General features: G+C 37.7%; 1 protein-coding gene across 6 annotated transcripts in view; it reads left to right on the plus strand.

Annotated features, from left to right (window-relative positions):
- FTO (FTO alpha-ketoglutarate dependent dioxygenase) overlaps positions 1–1,987 on the plus strand; it is a 308,286-nt gene extending 306,299 nt beyond the window's left edge. For 4 of the 6 annotated variants that reach the window (XM_067551224.1, XM_067551252.1, XM_067551234.1 and 1 more), the window contains one exon: positions 1,476–1,987. In XM_067551224.1, the coding sequence (XP_067407325.1) occupies positions 1,476–1,617 (142 nt within the window). In that variant the 3' untranslated portion in view covers positions 1,618–1,987. The remainder of the gene's footprint in view (positions 1–1,475) is intronic. The other 2 variants (XR_010920365.1, XM_067551266.1) reach the window with 2 other exon arrangements.
- Positions 1,988–14,294: the final 12,307 nt, after the last annotated feature.

Raw genomic sequence — 14,294 nt, forward strand, 5'->3', positions numbered from 1 at the left:
TAAATAAATAATGAGAACATTTAAACACATTACTCTTCTCAGGGCCCTGAGGTCGGCTAATCTTATTATTTATGAAGTGATGTGCTACATAATAGTACTTAGTGCATGTTAACAGATGCTATTATCAGGGGCTGATGTGGAGAGCTGAAGATATATTGGAATGTTATGTGTTAATACTGTCCTTGTAGTATAATGTACGATGGATTGAGTGCACAGGATGCTGGTGCAGCAATTAACCACACACCAACATGGGTGTAAAGTTGAAGTATGTTTTCTCCTGGGTATTACACTGCCATTAATAATTCCCAAGAGAAGAAGACATCTTTCATTTGGGAACATTGTCTTCCAGAAGGCCTCAAGAAGGGGCCAGGAAGTTATGTTTGTTGATCTTGTTCATTTTACAGATCTGAAAGACACCTAAAGAAATATAAAACCACGTAAAAATTAAATTTCATTCTATTTTTTAATTAATTAAATAATTATATTTTGTATACTTCTTATTGGGGATAAAACAGTTAATTTCTATCTATGTGATCTGATTTTTCTTGTAAAGAAATGAATGAATCCACTGTACATATGAAGGAATTATAATAATGCTTAGCACTTTGCATCATCATAGTGCTTTACAGACATTAGCTAATTAATCTGCACATGGTAAATAAAAAAAGTCACTGAATTGTTACAAATTTTCTAATGCAGTGCAAATAAGTGGCAGCCTGTATTGCAAACTAATCTTAAAAGATGTGACTGTTGTTACTCATAAAACTTTCTGTGCTGGGCTGCAATTTAGTTGCATATTATAATTAGTCTTCCCTAGTATTGATGAATAATCCATTTAATAAAAACACTGTAATTTAAACATTTTCTCTGGGGACTAACATACACTAACCTTTTAATTTAATTTTATTGAAGTTTTGCCTACCTATTCATCAGTGTAAATTGTCATTAGCCTCCATTTGCATATATCTTTATACAATTTTCCCTTTTTGCATTGCCTTTTTCAGAGCAAAGGAGGCTTATACACTTGTAAATCTCTAGAATCTACAAAGCCAATCCTGCTTCTGTAATATTGTTTAATCTATCCCCCGACCTTAATGCAGTAAATTCAGTTTAATCTTTCTCAATAGTCTAGTAATACATGGAAAACCCACAAACATTTAAATCTGATAATAGTTTAATCACATACCTTAAATAACAGCTGAGATAATGAAAAAAATAATTCACCATAAAAAGGTATGCTAACTGAATTTTCTTTGTGATTGGCTTTCTAAGAAATCCCTCTAGATAACACAAAGCTTACAACAGAAAACACGGCTGCTTCTCTGTAAATGAACAATGTATTTTGTCCACAGGTTTATTCTCTGTCTCTCTCTGTTTCTGTTTGTCTTAATGGACAAATATACTGTTCCTGAGAGTTTGGTTTCTTGAAATGCCTTCTCTTAAAAGTAATTCTTTGTTAATCTTTTTTTTTTCAGATGCCAATGCCACCTTGCAATGAATTTGCCAGAAGAGCAAAAGCCAAAGTGCCATCCCTTCTGGAAGGATGACGATTCCAGTATGCCTCTGCCATATGATCTTGAAGAAGTAATTGCTACCCTACAAACTCTGCTTGAATAGGTGGAGCACTAGAAGATGTGCTCCCATTTTAAAATTACCTGTGCTCCAATGTTCATCCATTTGAAAATAATGAAGTCAAAATGGAGTAAATCCTCTTAAATTCTCTTATCCTTAAATCATATGAGTTATTTTATGTCTTTTCTGAATTCAAATATATGCTTTTACCAGCCTGCCCTTTGTAAGTGGATTATGGTTGTTAGCTACTGTTTTAATGATTGCCACGAAAAAGAGGACTAAGCACAAAAATATAAGATCTTAAAAATGTTTTTTGTGATCGGTTTTGCAATAATATTCTGGAAAAGCAACCAATTCCATGTTGGGCCATACAGGACTATCCTGAATAAAGGAGTGCTAATTTTCATTCATTTAAGTTGTATTCTAAGTGAAACTGGTTTATTTCCAGAGTTATATAACCAAAACTAAAAAAGAAACTTTGTAGAAGAATGGCAGTCAGCATTCAGTGCCACCATTTAAAAGTGTAACATTCATTGCTTGACATTGTTACTAAGAAGGAGCATATTCTATTTAAAATCATTACTGAGGCCAAGTCTACGCTAGGCGCACTTTGCCAGTTTAGCTATACCAGTATACTATACTGGGAAAATGCTCCTACTGTAGACACAGTTCATAGCAGTGAAACTGTGCTCTTGCCAGTATAGCTCATTCTAAGTTGAATAAATTATACCAACAAAAGCACAGTTTTGCCCATATAACTGCATCTACATTAGGAACTTTTGCTGGTGCAGGTATGTCAGTCAGGGATCACACCTCTTCACATGCCTGGCCAATTTAACTATGCTGGCAAAAGTTTGTAGTGTAGATCTGGCCTGAGTATATGGTAACTTCACGCACTTCTACACATCAGCAACCCTTAAAAAAAGGTAAGATACCCTTTAAGAATAAGCTACTGTACTTAAATTAGGCTTGATTGGATTAGGATCTTGATACCATACATACCATTTAACGGATATCCCTTGTGCCAGTTTTCTTAGGACTTGAAAAAGAATGCATTTCACGAACACAGATCTTTTTCTGCTCTAGTTAACACAGGCTCTACCATTGGGCAAACTGCATACGTTTGGATCAGTGCCACTCTAAATACTTTTTACTTTGGAGATAACTTAGATGAACTATTTGAAGTTTTGGGGATTCTGTTTCAGAAAAGGTGGTTTCTTATGCCGACAGATATTCCTTTGGAAAAGACTTAACAATATTATACGTTTAACACAAGTTTTATTTTGGTGGGGGGAGTTGTTTGTTTTTGCTGTTGTTACTTTCTGATTCATTTTTGTTTAATTAAGCATTGATAGAAATCACGGGAATTTGCAGTGGTGAAATGAATTTGACAGCCATAAAGAGTTAGAGAAGACACTTCACCCTTGTAGATAGTGCTTAAGTGAAAGCATAGCTATTAAAAAAAATATTGGCTAACAATAATTTACTTCAGTATTCAAAAACCCCTAATTTCTTTTCTTTTTTTAGGAGGCTGGTGGCAGCTATAATAGAATTTTTAAAAATACATGAGTCTAAGACTTAGTTTGTGCTGGGGATTGAAGTCAATGTACTCGCTACACCAGTACAAGCCTCTAGTGCATGCAGATTCAACTGCAGTATGCCACAGTTAGGTGCAGGTTCAAACTGGTGAAAATCTAGGAGTCTGCACTGGTGCAGCTACACTGGTGCCTGTAATTGGTAGACATCCCCAGTATAGACAAAGCCTAAGGTTCACTAACAAGATATTGGTAGTCAGGCGCCTAATTGTGGCTCAGAAAGAATTTAAATGTTCTTTTTTGGCTTCCAATTTCACGTATACCACTGTAAATTAGAATAATTCCATTGAATTCATTGGAGTTACACCAGTGTAAAATCAAAATCCAGCCCTCCATTTTCCTAGTGCTCACAATGAGCAACAATGAAGATTAGCAAAACTGACTGGAACTGTCCAGAGCAAATAGTCACACTGATGTTATCTGAGCAGAAGAACAGAGTTACAGGTAAATATATACACAAGAAAAATGAGCACTCAGTATAATTATTGCCTTGGTCAAGATACTACTAGAAACACATTCATCAGAAAATGGTTTAGAAAATGACTTTATTTCATTTGAATAATTATGATTGAGGTCCTCTTGAAATGATCCTCTGGCACATCCATTAACATTTCAGCATTAGGTAATCATTACCATTTTGGATGCACTACAAAACATTCTTAACATAGGCCTCTAATGGATGTTCTATGTATAGCAATTGTTTATTGACTCTAGATACTCTAGATACATCAGGACCGAGGTCAGTCTGTTTCAGGGGAAAAGCATAAATTAGCTTCTAACATTGGATGCAGTGATTCTTTTCAAATGGTGAAGTTCATGACTTTGCTTACATTTACTTTTCATCAGCCCTGAAAGAATTGAGGTAAAATAGTTCCCTTGCATGTGTGTGTCAGGCTAAATGGAGTACAGAAGATACAGATCTGTTTGCCTGTCTGCACTTGCCTTTAGACAATATTCATCAATTTTACAAAAGCTACTGACTAAACATGGAACCAAGACAAATGAAATGCTCAAGGCAGAGGCTTTTTAAAAAAAAAATCTGATAGAGAGTTGGGTTTACACTGATAGGAGGAAAATTTTCTCAGAAGGTAGATAGCCGATGCATATATGTTAGGTGTAGCAAACGCCACATTAATAGGTATTATGCACATGATATAAAAGTGTTGGGAAGTTCTATTAACTGAATGTATCATGTCTTCCCATAATTTTGTTCATCTATCTCAGTTGTCCCACAACACTCTGCAAAGATGAAGTCTGTTTTGGCATCAGAAAATAGGAAGCCTGTCAAAGGCAAGATACATTTATTCTATGTCTTAGTACAGGTACCTTCACGGGCAGCTAGTTAAGAATGTAACATCGAAAACAGAGATAAGGGAAGGTACTGAACAACAAGGTAAGGAACTGGTGAGTTGGATCTCAGGTGAGGTATAAAGTGCTTTCTAACTTGCAAGCAACTGTCTTATATAAATATAAGTGGTTTTGGGAGCATATTTTGAGGAGCACATCTTCAGTGTCAGGTGATCTTAATATACTGTGAGAACCTGCTTCTTTGAAGGATTGACAATGTATTGACTCTTTCTTTCCTATACCATAATATTTTGTTTATAGTCAAAAAATTGGTTGAGCTTGGTTATTTGGTCTCTTGAACATTTTTCATAAGGAACCACAAGTATAGTCCAAATCCATTGGCTATGCATTTTAATCAATATTGTTTCACTAGTTTTGGGATGAAACGTGATGGCCACTTTTAAGGTGTTCAATAGAAAACTACAAGTTTTTTACCATGTAGATCAGAAATTATTTCATAATGCTTTATTCATAGTGCTGCATACTAACCTATGTCATCCCATAGGTTCTTCCCCTCATTGTTAAAAGTGTTAGTAAATGCAAAGCATTAACACCAACATAGATTTTAAAGTCACCGTTTCTTATGCTCTGATCTTTACAAGAGAGTGGGAATGTATAAATGTAAATAAGAATGCTATGAATAATTACCAACTGGAAAATCTCTAGGGTGTGTAGCATGCAGCATTATAAATATCCAGATCAGTTGTCTTCATTATCATAATGAAATAGTGGATATTTTCATTGGTAATGAACTGGATTTACTTAGCAAGATGTCCTTTCAAATTATGCAAGACCTCTGTAATGCTGGGACAGATATGGGGATTCAAGAGCCATAACAATAACAAAAAAGGCATGAAAACAATAAAAAAAAAATCCATCACAAACAATGCAAATGGATGAGGCTACTATATTAACAATGGGCATAATTCTCCTTTCAGTTATACTGGTGTAATGCCATTGACCTGGTGCAATGCAATGGAAATTGTGCCAGTGAAACTGAGATGAAAAGTTAATTTACATTCTTCTTCTCAGAATAAGCCAGCACATTTCAGGCTATTCATTAAATAAGAGAAAATAATACATAAATTTGCAGAGGAGCTGCATTTGGTAAAGCTACAGAAATACCTGATTAACCTGTTACATAAAAGTGCCAGCAGTTTGATGTGGAAAAGAGCAGTTCACATGTGACCTGAAATTCTACCGAATATAAATGGGATCATCTAAGATTTATTTCTCATTGTCATGGAGACACCACTCATAGTTCATATGACATAAAATACCAGATTTTGTCCTGACTTTCAGCTTGTGAGACCCCACTGATTTCATTGTGATTGTACATGGCACAAGTCGGAATTTTGCCCTACATTAGCTCTTTTTCTCATATTGTCAAATACTTTCCTCCATGCCAACAATCTTGGTCTGATTAGTCCTCTTGATTAAAGACTGAAAGAATAAAGTCAGGTGTATAGTATTCTCATTATCCTTTATTTCACTGGTTCTGTGAACAGGTCAGATAGAGTTATTTCAATGAAAATGTGAACAATCTACTTTTGTTTATCATTAACATTCAGTTTTCTTAAAATCAAACCAGAGTTCGGTAAGCAGTGCTTTTCATATGTCCCTTGATCAATGGAACAATCTGTCAGAAGCCATTAAAGCCTCCATTAGCTCGAATGGATTCAAAGCTAAACTATCTGATCATTTAAAGAGCTGCAATGATTGTTTTTAATATACTATACATTGATTTATCTCTCTGAGGAGTAACATAACTTTGAAACTAAGTGTGTATGACTAAGGCTCCATTTGTTATCTCTAGTGTGCTCTAAGAAACTTGGTTTCATGTTGAGAGTAAATGTCCATGTAAAATTTTTTAATGACATGCAGACCTTGTACATTTCCAAAGGATTTTCCTAAAATTTATCCTGTTTCATTGTACCTATTAAGTGTATTTGGAATGGGAAGAAATAGTTTTGTCAGGGTTCTCTTGACATCAGGATCTCTCGAGGTAGAGAATGACTGTCTTTCACGAATTGTCAATTTTAATCAGCTGATGGCTGATAAGGCCTAGTCTTGAGCCACAGACAACGCCACATGGCAGACATGTTTCTGAATAGATCAGGTGACCTTTGGAGATTGGTTTGGGCCATAGCATGCCCTTTCTATCGTTTCTCTTTTTCCGTTACATGTAGTCGCATCTGATTCTCAAAGTGCTGAGTTCCTTGCCTCATGCAGCTCCTCCATTGTTGTTGGTCCTGGGTTATAAATTCCCATGGGTTGAAGTCAATGTTGCATTTCCTCATATTAGCCTTGAGGATGTCCCAATAGTATTTTTTCTGCCCTCCTCTGGCATATTTGTGTTGGCTGAGTTGAGAATAGAAAACTTGTTTTGGCAGTCTGGAATCAGGCATCCAGACAACCTGGCCTGCTCAGTGAAGTTGATGATAAATAATCAAATAATCAATGCTCGTAATATTGGCCTGTGAGAGGATGCTGATGTTAGTGTCTCTATCATCATCATCGGAGAAACTTATGCATACAGCATTGATAATATTTCTCTAGTACCTTCAGATGTCTCCTGCAAGTTATCCATATTTCAGCCCCAAAAAGCAGGGTTAGGATCACAACTGGTTTGTAGACCATGAGTTTGGTTTTGGTTCTGATGTCGCAATATTTAAACATGCTCTTTCTCAGACGACCAAAAGCTTGACTTGCACATTTAAGCTGATACTGGATTTATTTATCATGAATGATTAATTTCATGATTAATGATTTCATGAATGACTATAATATTAGCATTTTAAGCAGTTTTTCATCTTCAGAACTCAAAATGCTTTACATGGAGAAACTCAGGTACACACGTTAAAAGTGCAGCGTTTTTCTGAAATTTGACTGAAAAATAGCACGTGTATAGTTCCATGGTTGTTGTTTCAACTATTTCCATATTAAATGAGCTCAAATGAGTTTAAAAGATGTTTTATTGGACTGCCATCCCTACAATAATCACACTGGGATCTGAAAGTGATGCTGAGTTTTTTCTTTCTCATACATCATCATCTGTGATAAAGATTATTCAGGTCATTTTAACCCTTGGTTAAACCTTTGTCTTCAAATAAAACCCTTTGTGATGTACATGCAGTCCTAATACCTTAAGTGGGTTGCACTTGTACAACTCATTTGGAACCAGTAAACTGTTCCACAGATAATATACAAGAAGGAATTTAGTCCAGCTCTCTCTTAGCAGTGTTAACACTTCTCCATTTCACTGTACAACAATGCAATATGAATACAGCTGCCAGTAACTTGTCAGAAAAGATCCAGGTATGGTCAGGATGGGTGCTATTTGTCAAGATATACATGTGTTGGCCTGAACTATATTGGAATGTTTGCTATGAACCTGTTAGCACTTTTGGCTTGGCTCCTGTTTTATAGACTCTACTGCAGTACTGTATTGAGGGCACTATGTTTTTACCTCTTAATAATTTATTACCTAAACATTTATCAAAGCATTCTACATAGCTTTCACTGCTGATATCTCCCACCTGCCTTTCTGTACCCCTTCCTTCACACTTGTTTCATTATTAAGTCTAATAACATTAAGGCTTAGTCTACAATGCCGGCAAAATTCAGCGACAGTCGATGAGAGTTACGCAAGTTATGCAGAGTAACTTGCTTGCGTAACTCCCATCGACTTTGTAACTTCCCTTTAGCATGCCATCTCCACTGTGCTGCGCCGATGAGAAATGTGTACCCATGGACACAGCGCTACATTTTTTGGGAAGGTGGTTTTATTGGATTGACTTCTGGATTGATTGAGCATGTCTTCATTGCCGCTCAATTGGACCAGATAAATCAATCTGACAGCAGCAAATTTGCTGCCGTCAATGTACACACAGCCTGAGTAAGCCAAGATTACAAAACATGAAAAACCTAAAATTTTGTATCGGATAGCATTGTCTTAATGAAAAGATCATAGAGTGGTTGCCCCTGAAAAGTCAGTGTTTGGCAATATATACTACATAGTGGTATATTAGATATTGCAACATTTTCCTGTACTTAGGACAGGAATTCACTGTAGTATCTCAGACAACACTAAGATAAAATGACCCATTTTAATGGTAACCTTTGTATTTGCCATGTGACCCCTCAGGCACAAGTGAAAAAACTTTATATCTTAAACCTTCAGCAGTGGAACAGCTCCATTCTGGAACTATCTCAATTTTTCTGTTTTGGTCCAATATTTAGTTATATTGTTTGAGGGTTTTTAGCCTGATGGGATGATGTTTATTTTCTATCCAGTTCAATGGGACATTTGCTTTTTAGATTTTAGTGTTCTTTTTAAGGAATGTTTATAAAGCGCCTGTGTGCCTATTGTTTGTATTGCAGAAAGTACTATTATCATTGAGATATAGATGGAATAGTGAATTTGTTTGTGCTCACAAATGGATGGGAAGGAGTTAAAGCAGGTAATGTAACTCTAAAGATATTTTAAAAGATTGCTTTGCTGCAGTTGCTGCAGCAAATTGTGCGGAATTGTCATTACATTGCAGGTAACACAGCAAAGCAAATCCTTAAGTCGCTCTAGTGGTATAGCAGTCTTACCATTTATGGTCCTCACTAGTTTTCCCTCTGTCACTTTGCTTCCTTCAGTGCAAGGCTATGGTCTTACCTCTGATTTCAAGGTTTGGAAGAGAGAATTATCTTTCTTGGACACGCAATTTCAGAGTTCCTGCCTAGACTGTAAGCATTTGAAGCAGGGACACTCCTCCCGTAATGTGTCACTTCTTTTAGGCCTTCCAAAATGGTTACTCCATATACAGTTTTTCTGGACCCTCCATATATTGGGTGAAGAACTGTCCACAGATTTCCCAGAGACTGGCTTAGGGATCATCTTGAAAGAGTGAAGTCTTTCAAGTGATGTATGTACTCTAGTGTTTTTCTTGCTATTAGAAATCCTGAATAGCTTTTGGGTCATCTCTGCCTCTTTTTTCAGAAGAGCATGGAGATTGCTGACATTCTGCCTAAAACAATTTGTGTAGAATATAAATAATTAAATTGAAATCTAGGAAACAGAAGAATTAGGCAGTTGTTCTGGGAAACCCCAAACAAATCTAACTTCTTGACATGTAACATTTTCTTCTAGTTCTAGGTTTTAGACGAGGATTAACTGACTTCCTCATTTAAAATAAAAAAGGGATGTTCAAGCAACTTGATGAATGCCTATTAGGAAATAAAGATTGCCCTGAAATGTATTTCTTTCTTCTAACTGTAACACACTTTATCCTACTATCCCGCTAGGACGATGAAGACAAGTTTACTTGGCATCTAGATACCTCAGTCTGGCCCAACTTTTCTGACTCTCTCAAAAATAAGAGCCCCCTAAGCTTTCCTGCCCTGTGGCTTGACCTAGCCAATGGTGAAACACATCACGTTACTGACCTCTTAATAAAGGATCTAGTGTGAGCTGTGAACAAGGTGAAGGGGTGCAGTGCAACAGGAGTCAGCAAACAGAGCTGAAAAGAGGGGAGTTTGAGTGTGCCGTAGGGGCACTGGGTGAATTTTGTGGAGTTGTGTGTCTTTGTCTTTGTTTTTGTTTTGTTTTGTTTCTGGGTTTTTTTTCCCCCTTCAATTTGCAGGTGCTGGTACTGGGTGGTGTACTGAGATCAGCTGACCTTAATTAGGGGTGGGGCTTCCATAATTAGGATGGAGGCTGGCACAACTGATTGAGAGCTTTAAACTAGGGAGTTGGGGGAGATGGTTGGGAGATGCCCAGGTAATCTCCACACCTGATTTTAGCATTGAGAGGGAGGAAAATGTAGTAAGAAAGAACACAGCAGTGGGGAGCAGAATGGACATTAAGAGGAAGGGTAATGTAGATACCAGTCCAATAGTTGATATTGGTAGTAGAATGACTGTGACAAATCAGGTAAGGAACGTGAGTGAAGCCAAACAGCAAAAATTAAGATGTTTGTATACCAGTGGAGGAACTTGAGCTACTGGTAGAGGAAGTGAAACTAGATATTATAGAGATAACCAAAACATGGTGGAATAATAGTCACAACTGGTATACAAGTATTGAAGGTATGTGCTGTTTAGGAAAGACAGATATAAAGGCAAAAGTGGTGGAGTAGCATTGTATATCAATGATGAGGTAGACTGTAAAGAAATTAGAAGCGATGGAAATGATAAGACAGAGTCTGTCTGGGTAAAAATCACATTGGGGAAGAAAACTACTAGAGTTTCCCCTGGGATAGTGCTTGGGGTGTGCTACAGACCACAAGGATCTGATTTGGACATGGACAGAGACATCTTTAAGGCTTTTAATTAAGTAAATACTACTGGGAACTGTATGATTATGGGAGACTTTAACTTCCCAGATATAGACTGGAGGACAAGTGCTAGTAGTAATAATAGGACCCAGATTTTCCTGGATGTGATAGCTGATGGATTCCTTCAGTAAATAGTTACTGAACCAATAAGAGGGGATGCCATTTTAGATTTGGTATTGGTGAGTAGTGAGGACCTCACAGAAGAACTGGTTGTAGGGCATAGCCTTGGTTCAAGCTATCATGAGCTAATTCAGTCCAAACTAAATGGAAGGATAAACAAAAATAGATCTGTGAATAGGGTCTCTGACTTCAAAAGGGATAACTTAAAAAAATTAAGGGAATTAGTTGGGGAAGTGGCGTGGACTGAAGAACTCATGGATCTAACAGCGGAGGAAGCTTGGAATTACTTCAAGTCAAAGTTCCAGGAACTATCTGAAGCCTACATCCCAAGGAAGGGGGAAAAAATCATAAGCAAGAGTTGTAGACCAAGCTGGATGAGTAAGCATCTCAGACAGGTGATTAAGAGAAAGCATAAAGCCTACAAGGAGTGGAAGATGGGAGGGATCAGCAAGGAAAGCTATCTCTTGGAGGTCAGAACATGTAGAGATAAAGTGAGAAAGGCCAAAATCCAAGTAGAGTTGGACCTTGCAAAGGGAATTAAAACCAATAGTAAAAGGTTCTATAGCCATATGAATAAGAAGAAAACAAAGAAAGAAGAAGTGGGACAATTAAGCACTGATGATGGGGTGGAGGTTAAGGATAATCTAGGCAGACCAAATATCTAAAATATATAAAATACTTTGCCTCCATTTTTAATTAGGCTAATGATGAGCTTGGGGATAGTGGTAGGGTGGCAAATGGGAATGAGGACATGGAGGTAGAAATTATCACATCTGAGATAGAAGCCAAACTCGAACAGCTTAATGGAACTAAATCAGGGGGACCGGATGATCTCCATCCAAGAATATTAAAGGAACTAGCACATGAAATTGCAAGCCCATTAACAAGGATTTTTAATGACTCTGTAAACTCAGGGGTTGTACAGTATGACTAGAGAATTGCGAACATAGTTCCTATTTTTAAGAGAGGGAAAAAAGGTGATCCGGGTAACTACAGACCTGTTAACTTGACCTCAGTAGTATGCAAGGTGTTGGAAAAAAATTTGAAAGAGAAAGTAGTTAAGGACATCAAGGTTAATGGTAATTGGAATAAAATACAACATGGCTTTACAAAAGGTAGATCGTGCCAGACCAACCTGATCTTCTTTTTTGAGAAGATAATAGATTTTTTTAGCCAAAGGGAATGCAGTGGATCTAATTTATCTAGATTTCAGTAAGGCATTTGATACAGTTCCACATGAGGAATTATTAGTTAAATTGGAAAAAATGGGGATTAATATAAAAATTGAAAGGTGGTTAAGGAACTAGTTAAAGGGGAGACTACAACGGGTCATACTGAAAGATGAACTGTTAGGCTGGAGGGAAGTTACTAGTAGAGTTCCTCAGGGATTGGTCTTGGGACCAATCTTATTTAATCTTTTTATTACTGACCTTGGCACAAAAAGTATTAATGTGCTAAGAAAGTTTGCGGATGACATAAAGTTGGGAGGTATTGACAATACAGAGAAAGATGGGATATCATACAGGAAGATCTGGATGACCTTGTAAACTGGAGTAACAGAAATTTTAATAGTGGAAAGTGCAAGGTCATGCATTTAAGGATTAATAACAAAAATTTCTATTATAAGCTGGGGATGCAGCAGTTGGAAGTGACAGAGGGGAAGGACCTGGGTGTATTGGTTGATAATAGGATGACTATGAACTGCCAATGTGATGTGGTCATGAAAAAAGCTAATGCAGTCCTTGGATGCATCAGATGAGGTATTTGCAGTAGAGAGAGGGAGGTGTTAGTTCTGTTATACAAAGCACTGGTGAGACCTCATCTGGAATACTGTGTGCAGTTCTGGTCCCCCATATTTAAGAAAGATGAATTCAAACTGGAACTGGTGCAAAGAAGGGCTACTAGGATGATCCGTGGAATGGAAAACCTGCCTTTTGAGAGGAGACTCAAAGAGCTTGGCTTGTTTAGCCTAACCAAAAGAAGGTGGAGGGGAGATATGATTGCTCTCTATAAATACATCAGAGGGATTAATTCCAGGGAGGAAGAAGAATTATTTAAATTCAGCACCAATGTGGACACAAGAACTAATGGATATAAACTGGCCATCAGGAAGTTTAGACTTGAAATTAGACACAGGTTTCTAACCATCAGAGGAGCGAAGTTCTGGAATAGTCTTCCAAAGGGAGTAGTGGGGGCAAAAAACCTAGCTGGCTTCAAAACTGAGTTTGATAAATTTATGAGGGGATGGTATGATGGGACAGCCTAATTTGGCAAATGACTGATCTTTGACTACTGGTGGTAGATATGCCAGTGGCCTGTGAAAGGATGTTAGATGGGGTGGGTTCTGAGTTATTACAGAGAATTCCTTCTTGGGTATCTGTCTGGTGAGTCTTGCCCTCATGCTCAGGGTTTAACTAATTGCCATATTTGGGGTCAGGAAGGAATTTTCCCTCAGAGCAGACTGGAAAAGGCACTGGGTGTTTTTTTGCCTTCCTCTGTAGCATGGGGCATGGCTCACTCGCTGTTGGATTCTCTGCACCTTAAAGTCTTTAAACCATGATTTGAGGACTTTAATAATTCAATCATAGGTTGAGGTTTGTTACAGGAGTGGGTGGGTGAGGTTCTGTAGCCTGCATTGTGCAGGAGGTCAGACTAGATGATCATATTGGTCCCTTCTGACCTTAGAGTCTATGAGTCTGTGGTGAGCCACTGAAGTGCCAAAGGACAATAACAGTCCATGCACTCAGGAGAACTCCCTCTGTGTGTCTCAGGGGCATAACTTGCCCTAAATGGGACAGGGAAAAGTCTAGGCACCTTCTGCCTCAGTCTACAGAGGAGAGCAGGTATACTGGGTAGATAGGCCACAGCAGCCCAATGGATGAGTAAAACCTGTTCTGATCTTCCGAGGGAAGGATTGTGCCTTCTTTAAGGTATGCTCTCTGAGCTTTCTTCTGACATGTAGCAGCTCCACACAGCCCCCAATGGCACAATTTGGTCCCAGGTATTTACAGCCAAGAAGTCACTTCTATAGGTCTTAGATGTGCAATGTTAATTCCAGAATCTTGTGACACCCAGTATAAGGGTTCCCCGGCTTCTGTTCATTCAGTGAAATGGGAAAGCCAGAGAAGACATGTCACTCATTCTTTATTAAGATTGCAGACTCCTGCTATGAATGCCACTGTGCACCATATGTGTTACTAACGACTGATTAAGTATCTTACTTGGCATTTAGAATTTCAATTTACCTCTACCCTAAATACAGAAAGTTCCCCTGTGATAACCAAATCATCCAAAGAGGAGAGACTAGTGATCCTTCTTTCATAAGGCCCTTATC

Source organism: Emydura macquarii, unplaced genomic scaffold (assembly GCF_026122565.2).
Source record: "Emydura macquarii macquarii isolate MOO-44397 ecotype Brisbane River unplaced genomic scaffold, CSIRO-AGI_Emac_v2 contig_295, whole genome shotgun sequence".
NCBI lineage: Eukaryota > Metazoa > Chordata > Testudines > Chelidae > Emydura > Emydura macquarii.